The sequence below is a fragment of the Dictyostelium purpureum genome (assembly GCF_000190715.1).
Source record: "Dictyostelium purpureum unplaced genomic scaffold DICPUscaffold_346, whole genome shotgun sequence".
Taxonomy (NCBI): Eukaryota; Evosea; class Eumycetozoa; order Dictyosteliales; family Dictyosteliaceae; genus Dictyostelium; species Dictyostelium purpureum.
The window spans coordinates 1-14,694 of NW_003519682.1; the positions used below are offsets into that span (position 1 = coordinate 1).

General features: G+C 24.5%; 5 protein-coding genes across 5 annotated transcripts; 3 read left to right on the forward strand and 2 right to left on the reverse strand.

Moving 5' to 3' along the window:
• Nucleotides 1–2,639: 2,639 nt before the first annotated feature.
• DICPUDRAFT_50468 (uncharacterized protein) lies at nt 2,640–5,681 on the forward strand (the record flags this gene model as incomplete). The annotated part of the gene is made up of 2 exons (XM_003292433.1): nt 2,640–2,976; nt 3,046–5,681. 2 exons carry the CDS (start codon nt 2,640–2,642, stop codon nt 5,493–5,495), a joined length of 2,787 nt encoding a protein of 928 aa, XP_003292481.1. The 3' UTR covers nt 5,496–5,681.
• A 41-nt stretch (nt 5,682–5,722) lies between these two features.
• Nucleotides 5,723–7,456, reverse strand: DICPUDRAFT_83097 (uncharacterized protein; the record flags this gene model as incomplete). Its single annotated transcript, XM_003292439.1, has 1 exon — nt 5,723–7,456. The coding sequence occupies one exon, from the start codon at nt 7,454–7,456 to the stop codon at nt 5,723–5,725; it is 1,734 nt and encodes a 577-aa protein (XP_003292487.1).
• Nucleotides 7,457–8,016: 560 nt separating this feature from the next.
• DICPUDRAFT_83098 (uncharacterized protein) lies at nt 8,017–8,601 on the reverse strand (the record flags this gene model as incomplete). The annotated part of the gene is made up of 2 exons (XM_003292440.1): nt 8,017–8,333; nt 8,490–8,601. The coding sequence occupies 2 exons, from the start codon at nt 8,599–8,601 to the stop codon at nt 8,017–8,019; spliced, it is 429 nt and encodes a 142-aa protein (XP_003292488.1).
• Nucleotides 8,602–9,249: 648 nt separating this feature from the next.
• On the forward strand, nt 9,250–10,616 carry DICPUDRAFT_6958 (uncharacterized protein; the record flags this gene model as incomplete). Its single annotated transcript, XM_003292434.1, has 2 exons — nt 9,250–9,521; nt 9,590–10,616. Coding segments are annotated over 2 exons (1,299 nt in total), but the record flags the coding sequence as incomplete, so codon positions are not given.
• A 347-nt stretch (nt 10,617–10,963) lies between these two features.
• DICPUDRAFT_157203 (uncharacterized protein) lies at nt 10,964–14,329 on the forward strand (the record flags this gene model as incomplete). Its single annotated transcript, XM_003292435.1, has 6 exons — nt 10,964–11,169; nt 11,268–11,404; nt 11,477–11,502; nt 11,630–12,213; nt 12,451–12,520; nt 13,058–14,329. The coding sequence occupies 6 exons, from the start codon at nt 10,964–10,966 to the stop codon at nt 14,327–14,329; spliced, it is 2,295 nt and encodes a 764-aa protein (XP_003292483.1).
• Nucleotides 14,330–14,694: the final 365 nt, after the last annotated feature.

Sequence of the window (14,694 nt, forward strand, 5' to 3'; positions counted from 1 at the left end):
ATGTGAAATTTTTTTTTTTTTAAAAAAATAATTTTTAAAATTTTAAAAAAAAAAAAAAAGAAAAAAAAATTAAAAAAATATTAAAAAAAAATTAAAAAAAAATAAAATTTTAAATTATTAAAAAAAAAACAAAAAATTGAAAAAAAATAATTTAAAATTATAAAAAAAAATACTGAAAAAATAAATAAAATAAATGATATATATGGCTATTATGGTGATAAAGGTTTTCTTTTCTTTTTTTTTATAAATTTAATTTAAATTTATTATTATTTTATAATATTAGTTTTTTATTGGTTTTTTTTTGGTTTTTTTTTATGTATATATTATTTAATATTATTTTTTTGTTTAATAGCAAATTGACAACGCTTATGTTATTTATTTAAATAAAAAAAAAAAAAAAAAAATATAAAAACAAAATAAATAAAAATTAAAATAAAAAAATAATTATCTTTTTGTGTTAATTATTTGTTAATGTGAAAAAAATAATTATTATCGATATCACACATAACACAACAAAAATCTTTTTTTTTTCGAAAGATATTTTTAATATCACCAAATTTTAATTGAAATTTGTGTTGTTTTTTTATTATTTTGTTTGTGTGTTTAGTGTATCCGATATTTTTTAAAATAAATTTAAGTTGAATTAAAATAATAAAACCAATTAGATATAATTAATATATAGGAGAGTGATGTGTTTTTTGTGTGAGTGTGTGTTTAATTTTAAAATTATATTTTTGGTGTGTGGGTAAAAATTAAGTTATGTGGGTGAGAGTTTTTAAATTATCTAATTTTTATTATATATCAATGTATCGAGGGTGAATGTGTGAATCCAAATTAATACATTTAAAAATAAAATAAATAAATAAAATAAAATAATATAAAATAAAAAACAAATTGTACATATTAGAATATGTGAGAATAATAACTTGAAATGGAAAATAAAAGTGTAGGTAAAATATAGAGTAGCTAGTATCCACTATTTTAAAAAAGAATACATTCATTCAAATTGTATTATCATAATTTTTTTATTTTTACTACCGCTACTATAATTACTTTTACAATAACAACAATCTCTCACTAAAACACACAAACACACAAACACACAAACACACTCTACCCCCATATACTATTAATATTATCAAACATAGAGTTAGAGTGAACGTTTAAAGATTGCCAGTTGTATATTCATTATTATCAAATATTATTATAATAATTAAAGATTATATATAGGTGTAATTTAATAATATTATTAATATTGTTAAAAATAGTAGCAATAAATGGGTTTTTGATAGTTGATTGCTGAATTGGTTGAATTGCTATTATTATATTGTATGTGTATTTATATTGCCCAGACATTAACATGTAGTGATTATAGTTTTTTGATGTACTTTATTTATTATCTTTTCTTAAATATTGAAAACTGTTATTTTTATTATTGGAATTAAATAAAAATAAAATATATAAATATTTATATAGTGTTATGGTGATAGATACTAATATAGCATTTTTACATCATCATAATCATATAGTGTTATTTTGACATAACATTTAGTTATTTTTATTTTTCTCTTTATTATTATTATTTTTATTTTTTATTTTGCAGATGATTAGAAAATAGTAATAAAATTGAAATTATGAGCAATATAAATTAATTATATATTTATTTATAATTATATTTTCAATTTGTATTATTGCTAAATGTTTTAATTATTTTTAATCTATATATCCACTAATAGAGTGTGAGTTATATATGATTTATTAAATAGTTATTATTCTCTTTTTAAATATTCCTTTTTCCTTTATTCATTAAAAATTTTATCTAACAAAATTTCTACTACTTTTTTTTTTCAGATTTTTGATTGCAGATATTATAAAAAAAGAGTAAATTGAAATATTCTTTAATATTTTTGTATTTTTATTTTTATAATTCTATATAAAGTTTTTTTATTTTTTTATGCATTTGTTTGTATAATATCAGATTTTTTTTTTATTTTTATTTTTATTTTTATTTTTTTTTGATTACCAAAACGAAAATAATAATCGATAAACTAAATAAAGGAAATAAATATTTGAATGGGTGATCATGTTTTTGAATTATTTAATTAAATAGGTTATTTATCAATTTTCTAAGAACTTTTTTTAAAAGAGATACAAAAATAAAAGAAATGGGAATACTTGTAAAATTCATTTTTTTTGAAAAAAATTAAATAAAAAATTTAAATAAAATTTTTTTTTTTTTTAAAAAATAATTAAATTTTTATTTTTTTTTCATTAGATAATAATACAAACAAAATAAACTTATAACCAACTTTATTTATTTTAGTATTATATTTATATTTGTGTTTATTTGTATATATTTACATTGTATTTAATAAAATCCTTTTTCCTTCATTTAATTTTTTAAAAACGAATAATAAATTGCAAAACAGCAGTGTGATATATATAAAATATACTTTTTTCTAATAATAAAAAAACGAACAATAGTATTTCAGTAAAATAACATTTAATAAAGTTTTATAATCAAATTTTAGAAATATAAATAATAATTAAAAAAAATATTTAAATTCAAAAAATATTAGTTTTTTTTTTCAATTTTCAATTTTTAATTTTTATTTAATAATAAACACTTCCATCAAAAAATGAAGAGATCTCATGCACCATCAGCACAATATGAACATAAAAAAATAAGATTAGATTTACCAGAAGTAATAGAGATCAATGTGGAGGAGGAAAAGGGTAAAAAAGGAAGAAAGAAAGCACCGATGCCAGTAGTCAATCACTTATTAAAATATCAAATAAAGAAAGAAACCACATCAAACGAATCTAGCAGCACCTCAAATGAAAGTAGTGGTGAGGTTATTATCAAAGAAGAAACTAAAAAGGGCAAGAATTCTAGAATGAACCCTGATTCAGATCCATTATACTTTTTAATTAAATATAAAAATACACAAAAAACAGAAGAAGATGACGGTTTAGGTAAATTTTAATTTTAAAAAAAAAAAAAAAAAGGAACAATTATTAATTTTATAATTTTATTAATTACAGGTATATTACAGGTTTCATATGATTCAGCTGTTATTCAGAGTATGGAGGGTAGACAGATTGGTAGAACTGGGTTAACTAGATCAAACGAAGATGATGACGAAAAAAGAGAATTTCAAAAAGTATTTATTAAAAAAAAAGAAGTTTATTTTCAAGAGGATTTTGGCATGAATATTGGTAATAAATGGATTAAAATTATTTTATCAGTTAGCGAGGAAGAGTACAAGAATGGTTCAATTTTCTTAAAGACCGACAGCATCATTCAAAAGAAAAAGGAAGAGAAAAAAGAGAAAAAGAAATTAATGTTGGCAGCAGCAAGACGTCCCAAAGGGTTTCAGGTACCAGTAAAGGGCATGGAAAAAGCAGCACGTTTAACCAAACCATTACACAACCCATTGGCACCAAATTCATTAGTATTATATACCCCAGTCGATATGACTGGTGAAAATAGAATCCATGTTGTCGTAGATCCAATTCTTTCAGCTAAATTAAGACCTCATCAAAGAGAGGGTGTAAAATTTGTTTTCGATTGCCTATTAGGCTTTAGGGGTGGCTTTAAAGGAAATGGTTGCATTTTAGCAGATGATATGGGTTTAGGTAAATCAATTCAAGCCATTACAATCTTGTGGACTCTATTAAAACAAGGGCCAAAAGGTGAGCCCACTGCTAAAAAGGCTGTTATTGTCGCACCATGTAGTTTGGTCGGCAATTGGTGTAAAGAACTTAAGAAATGGTTGGGTGATGGTATAAATACAGTTGCTATTGGTGAAAGTACAAAAACCGGAAGAGCCAAACTTTCTGAACTTGAGTTTGGACCTGCAGATGTTTTGATAATCTCCTATGATCAACTTCGTATCTATTGTGAAGATGTTTGCAAGATTTCATCAATCGGTTTGGTAATCTGTGATGAAGGTCATCGTTTAAAGAATGCCGAGATCAAAACCACTAAAGCTGTATCAATGATTCCAACACCTCGTAGAGTTATTCTTTCTGGTACCCCAATCCAAAATGATTTAACAGAATTTTATGCCATGGTTAATTTTGTTAACCCAGGTCTCCTTAAAAATGTAGCAACTTTCAAAAATGTATATGATGCACCAATTGTTGCATCTAGAAGCCCCGAGGCAACCGAGGAAGAAAGGAAAATTGGTCGTGAAAGATCTGCTGAGTTAAGTAGATTAACTGGCCAATTTATTCTCCGTCGTACTGCCATTGTAAATACCCAATACCTCCCACCAAAGGTTGAATATGTAGTATTTTGTAAACTTACCGACCTTCAAAAATCAATTTACCGTCATTTAATTAAAGAAGCCAAAGATTCATGTTTTGCCTCTGCCTCTGGTGCTTTACCATTAATTACAACTTTAAAAAAACTATCAAACTGTGCAGAGCTTGTATACTTACCAGATAAAGAAGCCCCAACCGAAGTCGATAAATCTGTACTTTCACTATTTCCAAAAGAATGGAACCCAAAGGTATTCCAACCACAATACTCTAGCAAGCTACTCTTTGTTGACCGTCTCTTAACCAAAATTAGAGATTCTAAATCTGGCGATAAGGTTGTTATCATTTCAAATTATACCCAAACTTTGGAAGTTTTGGCAATTATGTGTAAAACTCGTGGATATGCATACTTTCAATTAGATGGTTCAACACCAAATGCCAAGCGTCAGCAATTAGTCGATCTCTATAACGATCCCAAAAGACCAGAGTTTGCTTTTCTTTTAAGTAGTAAAGCAGGTGGTGTTGGTTTAAATCTTATTGGTGGAAATCATTTAGTACTATTCGATGCTGATTGGAATCCTGCCAATGATGCTCAGTCTATGGCTCGTGTTTGGAGAGAAGGTCAAAAGAAAGTAGTTTCAATTTATCGTACTTTTACAACTGGCACAATCGAAGAAAAAATTTTCCAACGTCAATTAACCAAACAAGCCCTTTCAACCAGTATCACTGAAGGTGATTCTGAAAATTCACCAGCTTTTGACACCAAAGACCTTAAAGATATTTTTAACTATAGAGAAGATACAATCTGTGATACTCATGACATGCTCAGTTGTAAATGTGCTCCATCAGCTCGTATTCCAAAACATAAAAGAGACACACTTTCCATTAACGAATTAAATTCATGGCAACATGTATTCGAAATGGATAAATTAAAAGACCCCAAAGTAGCTGCTGCTTGTCAAGATATTGTCTCATTTGTTTTTGTAAATGATAAAGGCCCTGCTGATAAAAATAAAAAGTCCAATGAAAATGTAAATAAACAATTAACCACCACCACAACCACAACAGCAACCACTCCAACAAACTCACCACCCCAATCAAGCTCATCGTCAAAATCCTCATCCAATAAACAAACCAAAAAGAAATATGAAAGCGATAGCAGCGACGATGATGGCTATAATAGCGAAGACTTTTCATCTGATGAATCTTATCAATCTGATGACGATTAAAATAAATAATAATAATAATAATAATTTGTAAATAAATAATAAAACAATATAGCAACAAATAGGTAAAATATAATAATTTTTAAATAATATTATAGGATTTGTTAATTAATTTTAATATACCCAAATTAAAAAATTATTAAAAAAAAAAATAAAAACTTTTTTTATAAAAAACAAAATTATTTTCTTAAAAAAAAGGGAAGTAAATGTACAGTTTTATTTTATAAAATTTAATTTAGGAGTAAAGAAAATTGTTGATATTGTTGTTTTTCTTCAATATTATTTTTAAACCCTAATAAATTTTCTAAGGTTGGTGGGAAATCTAAAATATTGTCCATTGGAATTTGGTTTGAATTGGGCCTATTTAAAAATGGTTGAATTAAACAATCAATGAAATCTGCATCTTTTGGATATTGTAGTTTCAATTGAGGACTTGTGAGTGATACCGAAAGTGTATTTTTTAATTTGGTTAAGGTTGCTGATCTTTCCATTGTAGTTTTAAATTGTGAGAGCATTTCAAAGAATATGGCCGCTGCGCTATAGAGATCGGTTCTTTGATCATAGTTTCCACCTTGTTCTTGTTCATTACTTGAATAGAGATAAGTTCCTAATCCCTTCCTATTTTCGCTTGTCTTTAAAGAGTCAATTGTAGTAGCTAAACCAAAATCTGCAATCTTTATGGTAAAAGGTGATTGGCATATAAATATATTATCTGGTGTTAAATCACGGTGTACAATACCTTGACAATGAATATATTTTAAACCAATTAAAATTTGTCTTAAAACCTCACGACATGCATTTAATCCCAATTCAATACTTGTGGTAATACCATTATTGATTGATTTGATGTTATTATTTTCATTTAATAAATCTCTAAGTGATCCATATTTACAAAACTCCATTTGAATATATAGCGAATATTTTTTTTCATTTAGTGAGTAATTTGTAAAATCGCTAGATGCTGTACTATTAAATGTATTATTATTATTGTTGTTGTTGGTTATATATGTAATTGTTCCAGAGTTTTCTGATGTTGCCAATAGAGATGATGGCGTATAATCCTGGTTATCATTATGGTCAAATAAAGAGTTATTTGATTCGCCATAGTGATCTATTGTGTGCTTGTGTGTTGGTTCTTCCTCAATCCATGAGTTGTAATATCTAACTATATTTGGGTGGTTTAATCTAGCCATAGCTCTAACCTCCATCAATTCTTTGGTTGGGATACGTTGATTAACTTTGATTCTCTTAACCGCATACTCCATGCCATCATAAATATTTGAACATTTAAAAACAATACCAAACCCGCCTTTACCTAATACCCTAAATTCATTAAACTCTGAATTAAATCTACTATTTATTTTATTTTCGCTATAACTATTTAATGGTGATGAGGATGCTGATGAAGATGTTGATGATATTGTTTTGGTATTTTCTAATGAAGAGGATGATGAACTTGAAGAAATTGATCCTGATGAAGATGATAATGAATCTTGTATGCTGTTATTATTTTTACCATTATTCAATACTGTGCTATTATTGTAACCACTATTTAAATGGCCTTGGTTGTTACCATTACCATCACTAGCTTGGCCCTCACTTTCATTAATTTGTAATGATAATAACTTATTATTTATTTTTGAAACTGAAATACCAGAATTTGCCAATAAACGGGTCATATGGTTAATATCTCTATTGTTAACCCCAACTAGTGTTATGTCATCTGTTGATTTCTTTGATAATAACTGTAACTTTTTTAACAAAACATTCTTTTCATCATTTATGTGGGTTGTGACTTTTGGTGCTGTGGTTGTTGTGGTATTAGTTGTTTCTGTTGGTTTCTTTTCCTTCTTTTTATCATTATTTCCACCATTATTATTATTAATATTTATACCATATAATATATTACTATTTGAAAATGATGATAATCTTTTCGAAGTGGCTGCTGATGCTAATTTCCACATCTTTATTATTTTCTACCCAATATTTATTTTTAAATTGTTTATTTTTTTTTAAAAAAAAAAAAAAAAAATGAAAATGAAAAAGAAAAAGAAAATAAAGAAAAGAATAGAAAAGAAATAAAATTAAAATGCAAAAATAATAATAAATAATTATATATATAAAACAATATGGTGTGCACTCTCTCGTAAAAATTTTTTATTTTTCCTATTTTTTTTTTTTTTTTTCTGAATTTTCTTCAATCATCATTATGTCACATTTTTGTGCAAAAAAAAAAAAAATTCAAACGACAATTTGTTCGCATTATTTTATTTGCAAATATTACCAAAATAAATTTAAATAAAGATGAATGTTCTATAAAAAAAAATAAAAAAAATACAATTGTAATATTAATTTTTTTTAAAAAAAATAATTTATTAATTTTTACAGTTTCACCTTTTATTTACAAAGTATATTTTTAAAATAAAATATACTTTTTTAAAAATAATTCTAGGTGAATTTATCAAATAACAGTTTTAGGAATTGGTTACTTTTAATACATATGATTAATTATTGATTGGTTTGCTTATTTCTTTTTCTTGTCATTTTTGGATGGAGCTGGTGAAGCTGGGGTGGCTGGTGCAGCAGCAACTGGATTTTGAATAGTTTGGAGATGGGCGTTCATTTGGTTAATTAAAGCTTGGAGTTGTTGGACATAGACTGGAGTGTAAACTGATTCTAATAATTCTTTATCAATACAGTATGAAAGAATTGATGATGGGATGAAAGTTGATTGAAGTTCTTTAAGGAAAACTTTGGTACAGGTAATGTAATGTTGGTAAACGTAGGCACCAAGAAGCTTTTCATTGCAGAAGAGGCAATTTGGGCTTTCTAATTTAGAACCTAAAATTATTTAAAGAACACAATTAGTAAACATATTTAAAAATAATAAAAATAAATAAAAAAAAAAAAAAAATATATTTTTTTTTTTGATTTGTTGATGAAATAAACTATTTTTTATTTTTATTATAAAAAAATTATAAATATTAAAAAACTTACGGAAAAGTTCTGATTTATTTGTAACACATTCACCACCTTCAACATTGGCTGATGATTGTTTTAATGGTGAGACAATTTGTTCATTGGCTGTATTGGTTTCGACTGGATCCATTTTTTATTGCAAATTTACAAAAATATAATTTTATTATAATGTATTGGAAAATAATATGATAATAAAAAAAAATCTTTTCATTGAGGACAAAAATAAAAAAAAAAAAAGCTTTTTTGAAAAAAAAAAAAATAAAAATAAAAATTTAAAAATAAATTATTTTAAAATAACGAATAAACTATAACGGTAATAATATTTTCAGTTTTTATAATAATTTTATTTTTTTTTGTTTCACCACCCACATTTATTTTATAATTTTAAATAAGGCAATTGATTTGCTTATATAAACATAATATATATTATTTTATTTTATTTTTTTATTTTATTTTATTTTTTTTTATTTTATTTTATTTTTTATAAGACCAATTTATGGAATTTCAGGTATTTTTATGAATATTTGTAATATAGAAATAATATTTTAAAATCATAAATATAATAGGGAATGATATATTTAAAATGAAACAAATAAATAAAAATTAAAACAATTATTATAATTTATTTATTTTATTTTATTTTTATTTTATTTTTATTTTTTTTTTTTTTCACCAAAATTTAAAAAAAAGTTTTCTTTTTTAAAAATTTTTTTTTAATTTTTTTTCGTAATTTTATTTTAGTTTTTACAGATTTATTAAAACCTCTAAAAGGAAAATAAAAATATACAAGATGTCAGCCATTGAAAAAATCCCAATCTCAAGCATTACTCACTCATCAGATAATAAATTTACAGCATTCAATATCAATAATACATTTTATTTTTATGACAATGTTAACGATAAATTAATTAATTTAGATAAAACCCAACAACATACTGCTATGGTTAGATCAATTGAATTCAGCAAGGATAATAGATTTGTTGTTACATCAAGCTCAGATAAATTAATCAAACTTTGGGATACTACAGATTTTAAAAACTATAAAACAATGTATGTATCTTTATAAAACTAAATATTAATATTAAAACAAAATATTAATTTAATTTTTATACTATTAGTAATGTAAATAAAAAAATTATTTGTGCAACTTTAAATAAAGATGATAGCGAAATTTTGGTATCTGACAAATGTGGTGATGTTTTTAGATTTTCTTTAGTTGATGATTCAAAGAATGCTATCGCTGTTGAATCAAGTGACAAATCAAATAAACACGATGACAGAGAAAATGATAAGAATCTTGCATTTGGCCATTATTCATCAATTGTCGATATTCAATTCACCAAATGTTTCAATTATTTATTATCAGCCGACAGAGACGAAAAAATTAGAGTTAGCCATTATCCAAATTGTTTCGATATTGAAAGATTCTGTCTTTCTCATTCTAAATATATCACTAAGGTTTTAGTCTTTTCAAATAAACCAGAATTAATGGTCAGCGGTTCAGGTGATGGTACTATCAAATTATGGGATTGGAAGAGCGGTAAATGTTTACAAACAGTCGATTTCAACGATAAACAAGCTGGTGCAATTACTATTCCACAATGTTATAACGCCTCATCAAATCAATTGTTTGTAACTGTTGAAGATACACCAATCGTTTACGTTTTAACTTTAAATGGATTACAATTCTCTACTGATATCAAATCAGTTACTGTTGAAGGACCAGCCGTCGCTGTCGATCTTGTCAAAGAAAACACTTTATTAGTATCATTATTCAAAACCGAAAAAGAATCAAACCTCGTTAATGCTATCGACTTGGAATCATTACAAGTAGTTTCAAACGATACTCCATTAGTTAAAAATATCAACTCAATCGAACAATCAATAAATAGCTTTAAACCAGCCGAATTAAAACAAATCATTGAAAATATCGAAAAAAAACAATATAGAAAACATGTTTCATATAGCAAAAACCCAAATGGTGGTAATAAAAAAGGTGGCGATGACGAAGATCTCAGTTTAGATGAAGAGGATTTAGAAGAAAATAATAATAATAATAACAAAAAAGATAATAGACCATTAAAACTCAGAAAGATGACTGTTGAAGGTGCAAAGGAAATTAACGAAGAATTAAAAGAAAAAAAAGAATCAAATTAAATTATAATTTTTTTTTTAAATTATTCTCTTTAAAATAAAATAAAATAATATATCATTAAAATAAATAAAAAGAGGATAATAATAATAATAATAATAATATTAAAATATTATTTATATAAGCTACAATTACGATGGATTTTTTTTAAAAGTGTGTTAGAGATATTAATAAAATATCTATAAATAATAAATAAACCCCTGTGGGTGATTATTTTTTAATAAAAAGTTTTTATTTATATTTTTTTTTTTTTTATTTATAAAAATACAAAAACTATTTCAATTTTATATTAGTTTGTTAAAAATAGTTAAAATATAATAAAGGTAATAAATATAATTAAATGGATTTAATAAATCATGATAATTTTAATTTAGATAGAATGGCTGCGTATTTACTCAGTGATGTGGGTGATTTTTTTGATAGCCAAGGTGTATTTGTTCCAAAGAATAAATGTAAAAATAGATTTTTTCAAATATTTTTAGAATATTTGGACTCAAATAATGACATTTTAAAACCGACTGAAGAACAATTTCATAAATTAAAAAGGTAATAACATTACTACTATTTTAATTTTTTATTTTTTATTTTTTTTCATTTTTTATTTAAATTTTTTTTATTAAACACATTTTTTTTAAAATTTAAAGAATCTTCACCAAAATAAAAAATTATGATAGCTATAAATATTATGAAATATTTTTAATATCATCCTACAATGATTATTTAAATTTTAATTTTAACAAAGAAGAAAAAGAGGAAATTACATATTCATGGCTGGTATACTGTAAGTAATTATTGCTATTAAATAGTAGTAATAATCTATAAATTATAATTTAATATTAATTTTTTTTAAAAGGTTTAAAAATGCAAGAGTATCATAGGGTATATGGGGTTATAAAACATAATTTAGACTGGTTTGATCATGTAGGTGTTTTTTGTGTTTTATATAGATTTATAGATCGAGATAAAAATATAAGCAAATATTAATAGTTTATTTTAATTTTTAAAGAGTTTTTCAATTAAAGTTTTAAATTTGTTACATCAATATACCAAAAAGAATACTAGTTATATTATAAGCGCATATAAAAATAATAGTGTTGGAAAAGATTTCAAATTGTTACATTTGTTATTCTCACTGCTATCATTCAGAGGTAAAATCAGTATTCAAGATTATCAAGAATTTAAAGAAGGTATAATTGCTTTTTTCAATGGTGTATACGAAGTCTTTTTTTCATTCTTTTTAAATAGACAATGGCATGGCATTTATAATGAAAATGAATATAGAAATAGAAGTGTAATTGAAGAAAATAAAAATCAAGTAAAGAAAGAGACTGTTAGAGAATCATACGATGAAAATTTACCAGATGATTTAAATGAGGAGAATTATTTCGAAAATAGTGGTGACGAAGAAGATGTCTTGGGCCAAGATGAGTTATTAGAAAACAGTAACCAATTTATTGTTGAAGATTTAAGCATAAATGAAGTGGACGCAAAGAAGAAATGTTTTGCTTTCAATACAGAAGGGGTCGTTAGATTTTTTATATATTTATCAACACCATTGGAAATTAAAATCAACCAAAGTTTATATTTCGAGTATGTTTCTTTGTTGCTAGAGCTGTCAAAAGATTTCGTTACGGTTCCATTGGAGAGAAATGATACATATTATAAAACCTACAACTATTATTTAAACCAAAATATAAATGAATCACTGCTACTTTTAATCACAATTACACCTTATGTTCAAAAAAAGCTATATAGTCAAATTTATCCAATCATCTCAAAGGAAAAAGAACTTTTTTTTAACTACAACAATTATTTTGATTTAAAAAGAGACTTTGGTTCAACAATCGAGTGTCTATTAAACAATAACGAGTTTAACTATCAAGTGTTTTCCGAATTTGTAAAGTTTTTTATCGATAGTTTAAAGGGAAAATTCAACAATAATCAAAAGCAATATTTCAGAAATAAGATTGTGCAGTTTGTCAGATTGTTCAAAAATATTGATTTGGCCGAAGCAATACCCCTAATTAATATGAAGTGTCAAAAATTAAATTTAAAGCCTATCGACTTGTTTGGGTTCGTCGCATACTATTTCAAATTAAAAATGATCCATCTATCATTAAAAGATAAAATACTATTGTCTTCCATTTTCAAAGTTGAAGAGCACTTTTTGAAATATATAACAACCAAAGATAAAATGAAATTGTTTATAGATTTCTATAAAATAGCGTTCCAGGTATTAAAGCATCATTCATTTATTCAACATCCATCATTTTGTAAAAATCTGTATGGTGACTTTACCAATCAGCCAATAAAAAAGCAATTTGTAATATCAATGTTAGATCATATAGTAACAATAACCGACTTCAACTTAATTACAAGATTTTTATATAAAAATTATAAAGAGCAGCTCCAAAATTCTTTTTATTTTAAAAAGAAAAGAAAGTGGTGTTATGATTCAGATCCAACTCCAGGCTCTAATGTATTCAAGGATGAGCTTTTAAAAGAAATTCTTTTGTTTTTAATCCGAGATCCATCAACTAATCAAATAAGAAAACTATCAATTTCTTTGGTTTCAAAAAAATTTAGAGATATCATTCTTGAAGAAATGAATACATCACTTCAATATCCAATCGATATTGGTATTAATATTTACAACATCAAATCAGATAATTTAAATGGCTATTCATTATTGGTGCCATCCAAAGTAAAGTATTTAAAGTACTCTGTAAGCAGTTTCTTTGACCCCAATCTTTCAATTTTAAAAATGTTTAAATCTCTGGTAAAATTAGAGGTCGATGGTTTAACCGAGTTGGATGAAAGTACTTTGCTTATTCTCGATTCAATTAAAACCCTTAAAACAGTTCAAATCAATGTTTTGCCATTCAATAGAATTAACGAGTTCTTTCAAGGTTTCAATGCATTTCAAGGTTTTATAAGAGATCAGTATTTAGAAACTAAAAGAGATCTAGATTTTTATGAAATTGATTGCGAGTCATTCCCAAAAGAATTAAATATTAAAGTTGATACCTTTGAAGAGTATAAAAACACATTTTATGGGAAAGAGTTCCATTTGTTCATTCAAGATTATAAAGGTGAATTCGACTGCAAATTAAATCAAATAATGAATTACCACATTCACATAATCAAATATAAAAAGATAGAGACCACTTGTATGGATTTCCTTTTACACTATTTTCCCAGTTTTCATTTAGGCAAGGTACCAAGTTTTTCATTAAAGTTAAGTACAAGACCAGATAAAAAAGTATTGGAATCTTTTAAAACACACAGACAATATAAAAAACTAGAAAATATTTTAGAAATCGAATTTATTGTAAGCAAAATTTGTAATATATCAACAATTCAAACAATGCTATCAGTATTAGAGAATGCCACCAATTTAGAAAAGGTTTCGTTAAAGATTCAATATGATGCAAAGTGTGACGGTTTACTCGAAGATGATGACATTCATTCAAATTGCTCCTGTGGCCAAAGTCCAAATATAGATAAAATCATTGAGTTTCATGTAGAATTATTATTTAAATCAATTTCAGAGAAATTTAAAAATGTTAAATCAATCGAAATATCAGACTACTTTAAGAAATCAATTTATATTAGTTGGAGAAAAGTTAAGCTATATAACTTTAAAGTAAATTTTCCTTTTAAATACATCTATTTTAATAAAAAAGCTAAAAGCTTTACATTATAAAAAAATAAATAAAAACCATATAATTTTTTTTTAAAATTTAGATTTTGGTAATTAATGTAAAACGAATTATTTTTTGAAAATAGATCATCCAAATAATAAAAAAAAAAATATTTTTTTGTTTGTAAATTTTAAAATAAAATAAAAAAGTGGAAGAATGTAGTAGTTAGAATTTTAAAAGGTAATCTTTTTATTATTAAAAAAAAATAATAAAAAACACACATTGAAAATTCCTTAAATAGTAAAACAATAAAAAAAAAAATAATAAAAAAAAATAAAAAATAAAAAAAAAATAAAAAAAAAACAAATTTATAAAAAATAAAGAAAAAGAAGAAATTTTTTTTTAAATACCAATATTTACAATAGAA